The sequence below is a fragment of the Cetorhinus maximus genome, chromosome 1 (assembly GCF_964194155.1).
Source record: "Cetorhinus maximus chromosome 1, sCetMax3.hap1.1, whole genome shotgun sequence".
Classification (NCBI taxonomy): domain Eukaryota; kingdom Metazoa; phylum Chordata; class Chondrichthyes; order Lamniformes; family Cetorhinidae; genus Cetorhinus; species Cetorhinus maximus.
In genome coordinates, this window is record NC_135879.1 from 224,917,516 (window position 1) to 224,932,537 (window position 15,022).

The window sequence follows — 15,022 nt, forward strand, 5'->3', positions numbered from 1 at the left end:
TGAACAGGTATTTTTTGCATCAGTCTTCACTATACAGGATATAAGTAACATCCCAGAAGCAGCTATAAATCAGGAAATGGAAGGGAGGGAGAAACTCAGGGAAATTACAATTACCAGAGAAGTGATACTGAGTAAATTGCTGGAGTTGCAGGCTGACAAGTGCTCAGGTCCTGATGGACTTCCTCCTAGAGTCTCAAAAAAAGTGGCTAGAGAGACAGTTTATGCATTGGTTTTAATTTTACAAAACTCTCTAGATTCAGGGAAGGTTCCATTTGATTGGAAGAAAGCAAATGTAACCCCGCTATTCAAAAAGGGAGGGAGACGGAAGGCAGGAAACTACAGGCCAATTAGCTTAACATCTGTCATAGGGAAAATGTTAGAAGCTATTATTAAGAAGTTATAGCAGGGCATTTGGATAAGTTCAAGATAATCAGGCAGAGTCAACATGGTTTTGTAAAAGGGAAATTGTGTTTAACCAACTTATTGGAGTTCTTTGAGGAAGTAACATGTGCTGTGGATAAAGGGGAACTGGTGGATATTCTGTACTTAGATTTCCAGAAGGCATTTGATAAAGTGCCATATCAGAGGTGATTGTGGAAAATAAAAGCTCATGGTATGGGGATAACATATTGGCATGGATAGAAGAGTGGCTGGCTAACAGGAAGCAGAGAGTAGGCATAAATGGGTCATTTTCAGGTTGGCAAGATGTAACGAGTGGTGTGCCACAGGGATCAGTGCTGGGGCCTCAACTCTTTATAATTTATATCAATGACTTGGATGAAGGGATGGATGGGATGGTTGCAAATTTGCTGATGACACAAAGATAGGTAGGAAAGTAAGTTGTGAAAAAGGACATAAGGAGGCTACAACATGATATAGGTAGGTTAAGTGAGTGTGCAAAGATCTGGCATATGGAATATAATGTGGGAAAATGTGAAATTGTCCATTTTAGCAGGAAGAATAAAAGGGAAGCATATTATCTAAATGGTAAGAGATTGCAGAGCTCTGAGATGCAGAGGGATCTGGGTATCTTAGTGCGTGAATCGCATGATTACAAAAGTAGTGAGTTTACACTTCAGTTATACAGAGCACTAGTGAGACCGTGTCTGGAGTAATGCTATTGGAGTATTGGTCACCTTATTTATGGAAGGATGTAAATGCATTGGAAGCATTTCAGAGAAGGTTCATTGGACTAATATCTGGAATGGGTGGATTGTCTTATGAGGAAAGGTTGGGCAGGCTAGGCTTGTATCTGCTGGATTTTAGAAGGGTAAGAGGCGACTTGATTGACACATAAAAGATCCTGAGGGTCGTGACAGGGTGGATGTGGAGAGGATGTTTCCTCTTGTTGGAGAATCTAGAACCAGGGGTCACTGTTTAAAAATAAGGGGTCGCCCATTTAAAACAGAGATGAGGTGAAATTTTTTCTCTCGGGGGTCGAGAGTCTTTGGAACTCTCTCTCTGAAAAGGCAGTGGCAGCAGAGTCTTTGAAGATTTTTAAGGCAGAGGTGGATAGACTCTTGGTAAGCAAGGCGGTGGTGGTTATCGGGGGTAGGCGGATGCAGATTTGAGGTTACTATCAGATCAGCCGTGATCTTATTGAATGATGGGGCAGGCTCAAAGGGCCAAATGGCCTACTCCTACTCCTTGTTCATATTTCCTGTACATTTATTGACCGTGGAACCCTTAGGAATATAGCAAGGATAGTCTGAAAATATGGATGAAATGTGTGCATAAACAGATGGTTTCCAAAAGAACCTCAGTACTGTGGTGAGACGATTAGTGAAGATGGCCTATTCCTTCAGAAGCTACACTATGTATGATACTCCAAGTGAATACAGATAGGGTCTATATACAAAGTGTTTGAGGCTTTTCCCCAGTGCTGTTGTTCAATTAATCTTCTTTGAATATCAGGGATTACAATAACCTCTCCAATTCTGCATTTCCCCATTCACCGTAGTTTTGTAGAAATTATTAAGCATTTACAGTTCTAATCTGTAGAGGCCAGTAAACATTCAGTTTAGTCTTCAGTTTTATACAAGACGAACTATGACACGAAGCAGAAGTAAACCTTCCTGTATGCAGCATGCAATGGTGATCTGTTGGTGATCTCAGGGACTGTATACAGTTTATTAGTATCTTGGTTTTTAAAATGCTTTATTCGCATTGAGCATTAAAAAAATGCTTTAATAGATAATGCAGTATCTCACAACCCCTTCCTCAAATGTGATGTAAATGGAAGAAAGGGCATACGTTTATCATGTGCAATACAACACTTAGCCAAAATAATTTCATGTAACAGCATTACCTCTTTTCTCTCTTTTAGGTTTGTCACCATGACAATCGTTGCTGTGTTTTGCTCCCATATCATCCTCCAGAAGTCATTCACAGTTTCTTCCTTCGGGCCTGAAAGATATTGGAAGGGAAACAGCATAAACTATCTACTCAAATGAAACAAGTCACAGGTTTGGTAGGATTCTTGCTGCTGTATAACACAGAAACCAAATCAAGATAACACTACCTAGAACTCTAAGCGTAAGTGCTGTACAGAACATTGAATTTAAACCATAGATCAATCAAACCATGCTCATTCACCAATGGCAAGTAAATATATCAGGCCATTTTCTTATTCACAATCTCCAATCTGCTATTTCCATCCTTTTTTCCTGTGAAGATGGACAGTGGCTTAAGGTGAATGGCAGAAGAACCAAAAGCATCATGACACAAAATGTTTTTATGCAGCAAGTGGTTAGGATCTGGAATGCACTACTTGAGGGTGGTGGAGGCAAATTCAATTGTGGCTTTCAAAATAGAATTGACAATTATCTGAAGAGAAAAAAATTGCAGGGCTGTGGGGAAAAGGCAGTGAAGTGGGACTAGCCGAGTAACTCTTACAGAGAGCTGGCATGGACACAATGGGCCAAATGGCCTCTTTCTATGCTGTAGCCATTCTATGTCCTATAATCCCATCAAAAAGTACATTAACTTTGATTAAATAGGACTGTTAACAACTTAATCCTAAATTTAACATTTTAAAAATCTACTCCATTTATCAATTGTGAATTTATGACGCTTTTCTTAACCGTTCTACAAACACTACAGATTATGCATTCTATCTGCTCTCTTGACTTGCTGAAAAGCATTTCTGACAGCTAGTGTTGTTGGATAACATGTAATCTCACTGTCAGCCAATTTAACTCATGCAACAATTAGTGTCTGCTTCTGTTATGTGCGTGGACATCAGTCTTTTCTATTTCTGGTCTTTTGCTGGTTTCCCTCTTCCTTGTCTCTAACAACTATACCTGAAAAGCAAAGCTACAATTTAAATTTTTAAACTTAAAAATGCAGTAAGAGGTGCCTGCATGAAAATATCTAATAGATGGTTAGCAACATCATACTGAGTAGGAAAAATACTTCAATCTATGAACACTTCTTTTGATGCTGTGAAAATGCTAATTCGTTCATTTTGACTTCAATAACAGTTACATGCAACAAATTATTGGATAGCCATGTTGAGAAAATAATGTCTACATTTGACTAAGTTTATACTTTACCTTGAGCTGCTATAAACTTGTTTTTCTCTTGATAACCCTTTAAAAAAAGAAAACATAGCATTAACATAACTAGATATTGACATGGCGTGGTGGTATTGTTACTGGACTAGTCATTCAGAGACCCGGGTAATTCTCTGGGGACCTGGGTTCAAGTCCCACTATGATCAGATAGTGAAATTTGAATCCAATAAAAATCTGAAATTACAAGTCTGATGATGATCACGAAACTGTTGTTGATTGTTGTAAAAACTCATTTGGTTTCAATAATGTCTGCCATCCTCACCTGGTCTGGCCTACATGGCTCCTACAGCAATTTGGTTGACTCTTAAAATGCCTTCTGAACAAAGGCAATTAGGGCAATAAACACATCCAATGAATAAAAAATATATATATCCATGCAGATTGTCCTTCTCGTTCCCTGCCCAAAAAAAGAATAAAAGTCTTCCTGAGGTGTGGCACTGGTGTAGTGGTGGAGAAGACTCAACAACCAGCAAGTGACATATGTGCTAGCTGCAAATAATAACTAAATAATTGTTGCATTTAGTGTGAGCTTAAGTGTGACAAGTTTCATGAAGTGAAAACACAGTCAAGACATGTACCAAAGGGATTGAGAATGCTTTAGCTATTCTATAAAGTCACTCTGGCTACACAAAGTACTTGTACCAATTTTTGTTGATCCATGGATGTGATTTTCTTCTCTCACAAAGGAGAAATTTCACTCTAACTCTCATCTCCCCATAAGCAAAGAACAAGTCCACCACAAAGTCCACTACAATCAGAAGCAGTTGCACTATAGTTGGTATTTACAAAAGTTGCTTTATTTCCCTTCCCCCAATCCCCCTCACCAGTAAAACATGTTGAAAATCAGACCGTTAATCTAGATACTCTTTTGCCAACTCAGAAAATCATATAAATTCTTACCAAAGAAAACGAAACAGTAAAAGCAGCTGGAGGAATTCAGGCAGTATTGCTTAAAAGTGCTTTGATTCACCCCATAGAAATTGGATGAGTATAGATTGTGAATAAGCAACCAATAATATAGGCATTAATAGTTGCTGAACCCAGCAACTATACTTAATGCAACCACGTCATGAAGGCAAGATATTCAATGGGTACAAGTCTTTATTTCAAGTAATGAGATTACGCCCAAAGACGGATGCGCAGTAGAGTGGCATTTGTTGGCTCAAGAGAGTGTAATATTCATGATGTGTATTTATGAGTCAGGCAAGCCATCAGTGTTACCCGAGCTATTCACTGGCTACATATTGGGCGACTTTGACATTACAGAAAGCTGGCAAGCACCTCTCAAAAGGGGAGGTGCATTTTCTCCAGCATGTTCCAAAACAACACCAAGGTTTTCCAACATTGCACTTGAGGCCATGGTGCACATAAGAGGTCAGAGCAGGGAGATCCTTTTCGTCCCCAGGAGGCAGAAAACCATCCAGGTAACAACTCCATCACCAATAGGAAGACACTGTAGGTCACACCAATGCTAGCTCCCAGGACTGGGCGGCCGTGCTGAAAGAAATTACTGATCAAACTCAGAGTTCTGACATGAGGCAGATTTCCTTCAAAGTAGTCACAGCTATTACCCTCTTATAAATCCATTGAATATTTTTTTTAATGAGGTATCAAGGAGGGTTGATGAGGGTTATACATTTGATGTAGTCCACATGGATTTTAGCAAGATTTTTGATAAGGTCCCATATGGCAGGCTGTGATGAAAGTAAAAGCCCATGGCACCAAAGACAAAATGGCAAGTTGGATCTGATATTAGCTCAGAGGCAGGAAACAAAAGGTAATGATCGAGAGGTGTTTTTGTGACTGGAAGGCTGTTTTTAGTGTGGCTCTGCAAGAAGGTAAATGACGTGTTGGCCTTCATTGTGAGGGGATTGGAGCACGAGAATAAAGTCTTGCTACAATTGTACAGGGCTCTGGTGAGACCACACCTGTAGTACTGTGCACAGCTTTGGTCTCCATATCTAAAGAAGGCTATACTTGTATCGGAGGCAGTACAACAAAGGTTCACTGGATTGGTCCCGGAGATCAGTGGGCTGTCCTATTCTAAGAGGCTGAGTAAGTCTATGTTCTCTGGGTTGAGGAGAATGAGAGCTGATGTCACTAAAACATAAAATATTCTGAACGGACTTGACAGGATAGACAGAGGTTGTTTCCCGTGCTGAGGAATCTAGAACATGGGGCACAGTCTCAGGAGAAGGGGCCGATCATTTAAGACTGAGATAAGGAGAAATTTCTTCACTCAAAAGGATGAATCTATGGAATTCTTTACCCCAGAGAAATGCTCCACTGTAAAATACACTTAAGGTTGGGACAGACAGATTTTTGGTCTCTCAGGGAATCAAGGAATATTGGGACTGGAGCGGATAAGAAAGTGGAGTTGAAGCTGAAGATCAGTCATGATTGTATTTAATGGCGAAGCAGGCTCAATGGGCTGTATGGTTTACTCGTCTTTATTTCTTACGTTCTTATATTTTAGAACTGGGTGTCTTGCTTTTTGTGCTGCATATCAATGATTCATCTTGAATGTAGAGGGTATGATTAAGAAGTTTGCAGATGATACAAAAATTGGCCATGTAATTGATAAAGAAGTAGTAAGCTGTAGACTGCAGGGAAGATATCAATGGACTATATAGGTGAATGGAACAGTGGCAAAATTCAATCCAGAAAATTGTGAGGTAATACAGTTGGGGAAGACCAGTAAAGCAAGGGAATACTCAATTTCTTATCATTTATTGTGAAGTGTTGAGGAGCAGAGGGACCTAGGAGTGCATGTCCACAGGTCCCTGAAGATGGCTGGACAGGTAGATAAGGTGTCAAGAAGGCATATGAGGTACTTGCTTTTATTACAGAGGCATAGAATTTAAGAGCAGGGAGGTTATGCTGGAACTGTTTAAAGCACTAGTTAGACCACAACTGGAGTACTGCATGCAGTTCTAGTCACCATATTACACCAAGTTGTGACTATACTAGAGAGGGTGCAGGGCAAATTTATGAGGATGTTGCCTGGACAATTTTAATCATGAGGAAAGATTGGATATGCAAGGGTTTTTTTTTTAAAGAATGCAGGAGGCTAAGGGAAGAGCTAATGGAAGTGTATGAAATTTTAGAGGTCCAGTTAGCATGGATAGAAAGGCCCTTTTTATTTTATTCATTCATGGGATGTAGGCTTTGCTGGCTGGGCCAGCATTTATTGCCCATCCCTAGTTGCCCTTGAGGTGGTAGTGGTGAGTGCCTTCGTGAACCGCTGTAGTCCATGTGGTGTGGGTACACACAGTGCTCTTAGGAAGGGAGTTCCAGGATTTTGACCCAGCAACAGTGAAGGAATGGTGATATATTTCCAAGTCAGGATGATGAGTGACTTGGAGGGGAACTTCCAGGTGGGGGTGTTTCCACCTATCTGCTGCCCTTGTCCTTCTAGATGGTAGTGGTCGTGGTCCAAGGTAGCTGTCCAAGGAGCCTTGGTGGATTCCTGCAGTGCATCTTGTAGATGGTACACACTGCTGCTTCTGTGCATCGATGGTGGAGAGAGTGAATGTTTGTGGATGCGGTATCCTGGATGGTGTCAAGCTTCTTGAGTGTTGTGGGGGCCGCACTCATCCAGGCAAGTTGGGAGTATTCCATCACACTCCTGAATCGTGCCTTGTAGATGGTGGACAGGCTTTGGGGAGTCAGGAGGGGGGTTACACGTTGCACAATTCCTAGCCTCTGACCTGCTCTTGTAGCCACAGTTTTTATACGGCTAGTCCAGTTCAGTTTCTGGTCAATGGTACCCCCCCACCGCCCCCAACCAGGGTGTTGATAGTGGGGGATTCAGTGATGGTAATGCTATTGAACATCAAGGGATCATGGTTGGATTCTCTCTTGTTGGAGATGGTCATTGCCTGACACTTGTGTGGTGCAAATGTTACTTACCACTTGTCAACCCAAGCCTGGATATTGTCCAGGTCTTGCTACATTTGGACATAGAATGTTTCAGTATCTAAGGTGTGAACGGTGCTGAACATTGTGCAATCATCAGCGAACATCCCCACTTCTGACCTTATGAAGGAACTTATGAAGCAGCTGAAGATGGCTGAGCCAAGGACACTACCCTGAGGAACTCCTGCAGTGATGTCCTGGAGCTGAGATGACTGGCCTTCCACAACCACAACCATCTTCCTTCGTGCTAGGTATGACTCCAACCAGCTTTACCCCCGATTCTCCATTTACTCCAGTTTTGCTAGGGTTCCTTGATATCACACTCTGTCAAATGCTGCCTTGATGTCAAGTGCAGTCACTCTCACCTCACCTCGGGAGCTCAGCTCTTTTGTCCATGTTTGAACCAAGGCTGTTATGAGGCCAGGAGCTGAGTGGCCCTGGCAGAAGTCAAGCTGGGCATCAGTGAGCAAGTTACTGCTAAGCAAGTGCTGCTTGATAGCACCGTTGATGACCCCTTCCATTACTTTACTGATGATGGAGAGTAGACTGATGGGGCGGTAATTGGCCAGGTTGGATTTGTCCTGCTTTTTGAGTACAGGACATACATGGGCAATTTTCCACATAGCCGGGTAGATGTCAGTGTTGTAGCTGTACTGGAAGAGCTTGGCTAGGGGCGCAGCAAGTTCTGGAGCACAAGTCTTCAGTACTATTGCCGGAATATTGACCCCTTCGTAGAGGGGTCAATATCCAGGGGGCACAGATTTAGACTAAGAAGTAGGGTTTTTAGAGGGTGTGGGCTCTCTGGGCCGAAACAAGATGAGTCTCCTTCTGTGCTGTAAATTTCAATAATTCCATCCAACAGGATGAGTCCTAAATATAATCATAAGGGATTACAGCACAGAAGGGCTCATCCTGTTTCTGTCAGCTATTTGTTGGAGCAATCTAAAGCTCATTTAACTCCCCTATGCTGCCCCCCGTGGTCCTATATTTTTCTCTGTTTTAAGTATTTCATTTTTCTAAGGAAAAATTGGATAATTATTTCTACTTTGTGCCAAAGCATACTACGCTCAACCAATCCTTGTGTAAATTTCTCTGAATCTAACTCTCCCAGAGCAATTATAAATCGATTTCTCCCTCATCTCTAGCCTCTCCACGAGGAAACCTTCTTTCCTTATTTCTGCTCATTAAGTAAATTTTGACAAACAGCTTCTCTGACTTTTTTTCTCTGGCAGGTAAAAAAAAGCTAAGGGAAGCAGAAGTAAAGACTTGCATTTATATAATGCTTTTCACGACCACCGGACATCTTTACAGTGAATCAAGTATTTTTTGTTATCTAGTCATTATTGCAATTTAGGAAATGTGACAGCCAATGTGCACACAGTGAGCTCCCACAAACAGCAATGTGATAATCTGTTCCCCTGCTCTTTTGCAAAATAGTGCCTTTGGATTTTTTCCATCTACCGACAGAGTCTAACATCATGTCCAAAAGACTGCACCTCCAGCAGTGCAGCGCTCCCTCAGTACCGCACTGGGAGTGTCAGCCTTGATTTTTGTACTCAAGCCCTGTGGGACTTGAAACCAAACCTTGTAACTCAAAGTCGAGAGTGTTACCAACTGCACCATGGCTGACACCCAGCCAAAGTCTAAGTTTTCAAAAGTTATAACTAAATGTACTTAATAGCAAATATGTAGCTTTTTCATTTAGCCCCCCGCAACAACTTGGCACTATTTACTAGAACACAATCGTCTCCCATCTCAAACTCCAGCCCCCATTTATTTTCTGTAAAAGAGCAATTTTCAGACACTTTCTACTTGGTCAGTTCTGCACCCCCTCCCTGTTTCCCATCTCCAGCCCTGTAAGTGATTACTGTATTTCCTTGGCTAAGGGATCAGTCAAGAACTAAAGTATAAGAAGCAAACAGAGTGGGAAAGATATATGAAAGTGATTGGATTGAGGAAAAGGGAAGGAAATGAAGGGGAGAGAGTTAGGCAAACAAAATTAAAGACCAACAACGAAAGCAGCAGGGAAACAAAACAAAAAGTTACGTGAGTAACAAGATACTTTAATGCAATACCTATTTATTGAGCCTCTGTTGTGGGAATTAACTTTTGTAGTTCCCCATACACACTTTTTAATAGATTAGAAAGAAGTGCAAACCTTTCTATTTATTCAATCACGGGATGTGGGATTCACTGGCTGGGCCAGCATTTATTGCCCATCCCTAATTGCCCTCGAGAAGGTGGTGGTGAACTGCCTTCTTGAACCAATGCAATCCATGTGGTGTAGGTACACCCACAGTGCTTTTAGAGAGGGAGTTTCAGGATTTTGACCCAGCAACAGTGAAGGAACTATATTTCCAAGTCAGGACAGTGAATGAATTGGAGGGGAACTTCAGGTGATGGTGTTCCCATCTATCTTCTAGATGGGAGTGGTTGTGGGTTTGGAAGGTGCTGTTGAAGGAGCCTTGCTGAATTCCTGCAGTACATCTTGTAGATGGTACACACTGCTGCTACTATACATCGGTAGTGGAGAGAATGAATGTTTGCGGATGTGGTGCCAATCAAGCGGGCTGCTTTGTCCTGGAACTTAAGGGACTAGATTGCAGCATTTAGAAATTAAACCTGAAATATTCAATCACCTGACTTGAAGCATTAAGCTCAGTTTGGCAAGCACAATATGTACTACAATGGTTTATGAAATTTAAGTATATCAAAAGCAGCAGACACAGCAAGGGCCGATTTTAATCTCAAGTCCCTTTCTGGGAGCTACAAATTGCAACATTTGACACTGCAGCCCCATAACCAACGACATAAGTATAACTAAGAAATACTATGTAATTTGTATATCAAGTCATATCTCTCCATGGCATAACATGTTCATGACTACTCCATCTCTGAGCTACTTTGGACTGTTTTAATCAATTTCTTTAAAAGGAAAAAATGTATGAATCAACAAATGTAAAAACTGTACATAATATTTTTACAACTATTTATTTTTATCTATCGTATTTATACTTACATTTATGTAAGAAGCATTGATAAAATCAGAGTCTGGAACACCCTCCACTGGTGTCAGGTGAACCCGCGAATGATCATCTAGTGACATGGATCAGAAAAAATTAAAAAGTTTGCTAATAGATCAAAGCAGAGGTACAAATATATCAGCATGACTAAACACACTATATAATTAACATAGCATGTAGGCGATAACAACCTTGTAACAGTTGCTCCTTCAAGACAAATCTGTAAAAGAAAATTAAAAAGACTCATGAAGGGAGCAGGATCAAGCTGATTTCTTTGTTGATTTGGTCATTTCTAAACACTAAACTTTTGTTACAATTTGCTAGGATGCATCTCAAATGCTTGTGGAAGGTGACTAATCTGCAATCTAGAATTTCACAGCTGGATTTTGCAATCATTCTGCAGAAAGATCAAACCTTTCCCTCTGCTCTTGCACTGCCACGCCCTGACTTAAAATTCATATGGATAAAGCGGTTTTCCAAAACTCTTTGTGGTGCGCTCTGTGAAATTTCAAACAGTAGACACAAAACAAAAACACGGCTGCTTGCCAACACTAAATTGTCTTTATCTGAAGCAGATGTTTGTGGGATTTGAGATCCAAGCACCAGTCACTTATATCTGTTGGTAATTGTTAGGCATGAGCTTCAGCAACTTCCTACCAGACAATGGAGCTTTTATCAAAATTGGTGATGGACAGCAACTAAATTTCTCTGATTCTGCCTTCATTCTTTACTCATGCTGAAATAATCACCAGTCAGCTGCAGGGTAATAATACAAAATCAAAATACTGTGGATGCCCCTGAAATAAAGACAGAAAATGCTGCAAATACTCAGGTCATAGAAACATAGAAACTAAGAGCAGGAGTAGGCCAGTCAGAGCTTCAAGCCTGCTCCGTCATCAATATGGTCATAGCTGATCCTCTATCTCAACGCCATATTCCAGCTTTCTCTCCATACCCCTTGATGCCCCTCATAACCAAAAATTGATCAATTTCTTTCTTGAATATACTCAGTGACCCGGCCTCCACAGTCTTCTGTGGTAGAAAATTCCACAGGCTGACCACCCTCTCAGTGAAGAAATTTTTCCTCATCTCAGTCCTAAATGGTCTGCCCTGTATTCTGAGACTATGGCCCCTGGTTCTAGACTCTCCAACCAGGGGAAACACCTTCCCTGCATCCAGTCTGTCTAGCCCTGTTAGAATTTCATACATTTCAATCAGATCCCCTTTCATTCTTCTAAACTCTAGTGAATACAGGCCCAGTCAAACCAATCTCTGCTCATACGATAGTCCTGCCATCCCCGGTATCAGCCAAGTGAACCTTCACTGCACTCTCTCTGACAAGTATATCCTTTCTTAGGTAGGGAGATCAAAACTGCACGCAATACTCCAGGTGTGGTCTCACCAAAGCCCTGTACAACCTGCAGTAAGCCATCCCTACTTCTGAACTCAAATCCTCTGGAAATGAAGGCCAACATACCATTTGCCTTCCTAATTGCTTGCTGCACCTGCCTATTCACTTTCATTAACTTGTGTACAATGACACCCAGATCCCTTTGTACTTCCACATTTCCCAGTATATCACCATTTAAATAATACTCTGCCTTTCTGTTCTTCACACCGAAGCCTATAACTTCACATTTATCCACGTTATATTGCACATGCCATGTGTTTGCCCACACACACAACTTGCATCCTCCTCACAACCCCGCCCAGTTTTGTGTTGTCAGCAAACTTGGAGATATTGCATTTGGTTCCCTCATCCAAGTCATTTATATATATCATGAATAGCTGGGGCCCAAGCACTGATCCCTGCGGTACACCACTAGTCACCACCTGCCACCTGGAAAAAGACTCATTTATTCCCACTCCCTGTTTCCGGTCTATCAACCAATTCTCAGTATATTACCCCCAATCCCATGTAATTAAATTTTGCCCACTAGCCTCTTGTGTGGGACCTTATCAAAAGCCCTCTTGAAATCCAAATACACCACATCCACTGGTTCTGGTTCTCTCTTATTTATTCTATGAGTTACATCCTCAAAAAACTCCAGATTAGTTAAGCATGATTTCCCTTTCACAAACCAATGATGACTTTGTCTAATCCCGTTAATGCTTTCCAAGTATTCTGTTACCACGTCTTTTATAATAGACTCTAGCATTTTCCCCACTACTGATGTTAGGCTAACTGGTCTGTAATTCTGTGTTTTTTCTCTCCCTCCTTTTTAAATAGTGGGGTTGCTTTTTTCACCCTCTAATCTGTGGGAACTGCTCCAGAGTCTATAGAATATTGGAAAAGATGACTACCAATGCATCCAATATTTCCAGGGCCACTTCCTTTAGTACTCAGGCCCTGGGGATTTTTCAGCCTTTAACTCCATTAATTTCTCTAGCACCATTTTATTACTAATACTGATTTTCTTCAATTCTGCCCTCTCACCGGACGCTTGGTTCCCTAGCATTTCTGGGAAATTATGTGTGACCTCTTTTGTGGAAACAGAACCAAAATATGTGTTCAATTCTTCTGCCATTTCTTTGCTCCCCATTATAATTTTCCCTGTTTCTGACTGTAAGGGACCTACATTTGTCTTCGCTAATCTTTTCCTCTTCACAGATTTATAGAAGCTTTTACAGTCAGTTTTTATGTTCTTTGCAAGTTTACTCACATACTCCATTTTCTCTTTCTTGATCAATTTTTTTTGTCCACTTTTGCTGAATTCTAAACTGCTCCCTATCCTCTGGCTTGCTGCTTTTTCTGGCAATTTTATATGTCTCCTCTTTGGATCTAATACTATCCCTAATTTCTTTGTAAGCCATGATTGAGCCACCTTTCCTATTTTATTTCTGCACCAGACAGGAATGAATAATTGTTGTAATTCATGTATACGTTCCTTAAATATTAGCCATTGCCTATTCACAGTCAGCCCTTTTAGTACGGTTCCCCAAACCATCATTGCCAACTCGCGCCTCATACCCTCGCGGTTCCCTTTATTTAGATTCAGGATCCTAGTTTCAGATCCAACTTCTTCATTCTCCATCCTAATGAACAATTCTATCATTTTATGGTTGGTCTTCTCCAAGGGACCCCACACAACAAGATTGTTAATTAATCCTTTCTCATTGCACAATATCCAGTCTAGGATAGCCTGCTCTCTAGTTGGTTCTTCAACGTATTGGTCTAAAAAACATCATGTATACACTTCAGGAAATCTTCCTCCTCAGTGTTATTGCTAGTTTGGTTTGTCCGATCTGTATGTTGATTAAAATCACCCATGATTACAGTTGTACTTGTCATGAAGCTATTAATGTATATTATATTTTGGAAAATATTTTTCTTTTAAAATAGAGGTTTAGTCTGCGGGTGTGTCTTAATTGGATTAAAGCCAGCTAGTCTGGGTACTAGTTTTGATATGTAAGAGTGATAGTGTGCATTTGCATTTTTTGAATACAGCATTCAAGAAGTGGGGTGAAAACTGATGCCTTTCTAGCAGCTACCAAGCAATATGTTTATATTGCTAATAAAGTTGGTACTTTGAAAGGGGTTTTATTGTTAGAGAGGATTAGTTCAGAGGTTGTTGATACAATGAGAATTAACATTCAATGGGGCTGGTACGTATAGTTTTCGGGTGTGCAGAGCAGAGGCAATGCGAGATCAAAAGGCAGCTACAAGCCTCAAACTGGCTCCAAAGGAACCAAGTGAAAGAACCTCATTTTGAATTAGTATGGTGAAAATGCTTTGCCTGATGCTTGGTTAAATCTATGGGTTGCTGTTGCCTTAATGGAGATTATTTTGGGAATTTAAAAGTTATGATAGAAGTAACTTGTAGCCTTGTGTATATCTATTTTAACCTGTGTAAATGAATAAAACGTTTCCTTTAGCTTAATGTAAAACCTCAAGAACCGGTGGTCTGATTCCTGAATTTAGCATCGCATCTCAAACATAACACTTAAAATTATAGGTTATGACAGTTGTTTAAAGTTTCCCTCTGAGATTTTTAAATAACCAACTGCATCAGTCATAACATACCCTTATTGCATGAGTCTCTAATTTCCTGCTTAATGCCTTCCTTTACATCTCCATTACTGTTTGGGGGCCTATTGACAACCTCCACCAATGTTTTCTGCCCCTTGGTGTCTCTTATCTCCACCCAAAAAGGTTCCACATCATGATTTTCCAAGCCAATATCCTTCCTCACTATTGCATTGATTTCCTCCTTTACTAAAAATACTACCCCACCTCCTTTCCCTATTCGTCTGTCCTTCCTAAATATTGAATACCCCTGGATGCTCCGTTCCTATCCCTGGTCACCCTGTAGCCATGTCTCCGTAATTGCAACTATATCATAACCGTTTATATCTATTTGCACTGTTAATTCATCTACCTCATTGCAAATGCTCTGCGCATTAAAATACAACAGCTTTAAACTTTTTTTTAAACCTTGTGAGTCATCTTAGCTTTATTTTGCACTATGACCCCATTTGTTTTTTGCCCTTGTTTTTTCTGACTTC

At 40.7% G+C, this 15,022-nt stretch overlaps 1 protein-coding gene across 5 annotated transcripts in view; it reads right to left on the minus strand.

Annotated features, from left to right (window-relative positions):
• ptpra (protein tyrosine phosphatase receptor type A) overlaps positions 1-15,022 on the minus strand; it is a 333,338-nt gene that overhangs the window by 81,931 nt on the left and 236,385 nt on the right. For all 5 annotated transcript variants that reach the window (XM_078554083.1, XM_078554102.1, XM_078554109.1 and 2 more), the window contains 3 exons: positions 10,513-10,589; positions 3,555-3,591; positions 2,309-2,406 (listed from right to left, as the gene is read on the minus strand). In XM_078554083.1, the coding sequence (XP_078410209.1) occupies positions 2,309-2,406; positions 3,555-3,591; positions 10,513-10,589 (212 nt within the window). The remainder of the gene's footprint in view (positions 1-2,308; positions 2,407-3,554; positions 3,592-10,512; positions 10,590-15,022) is intronic.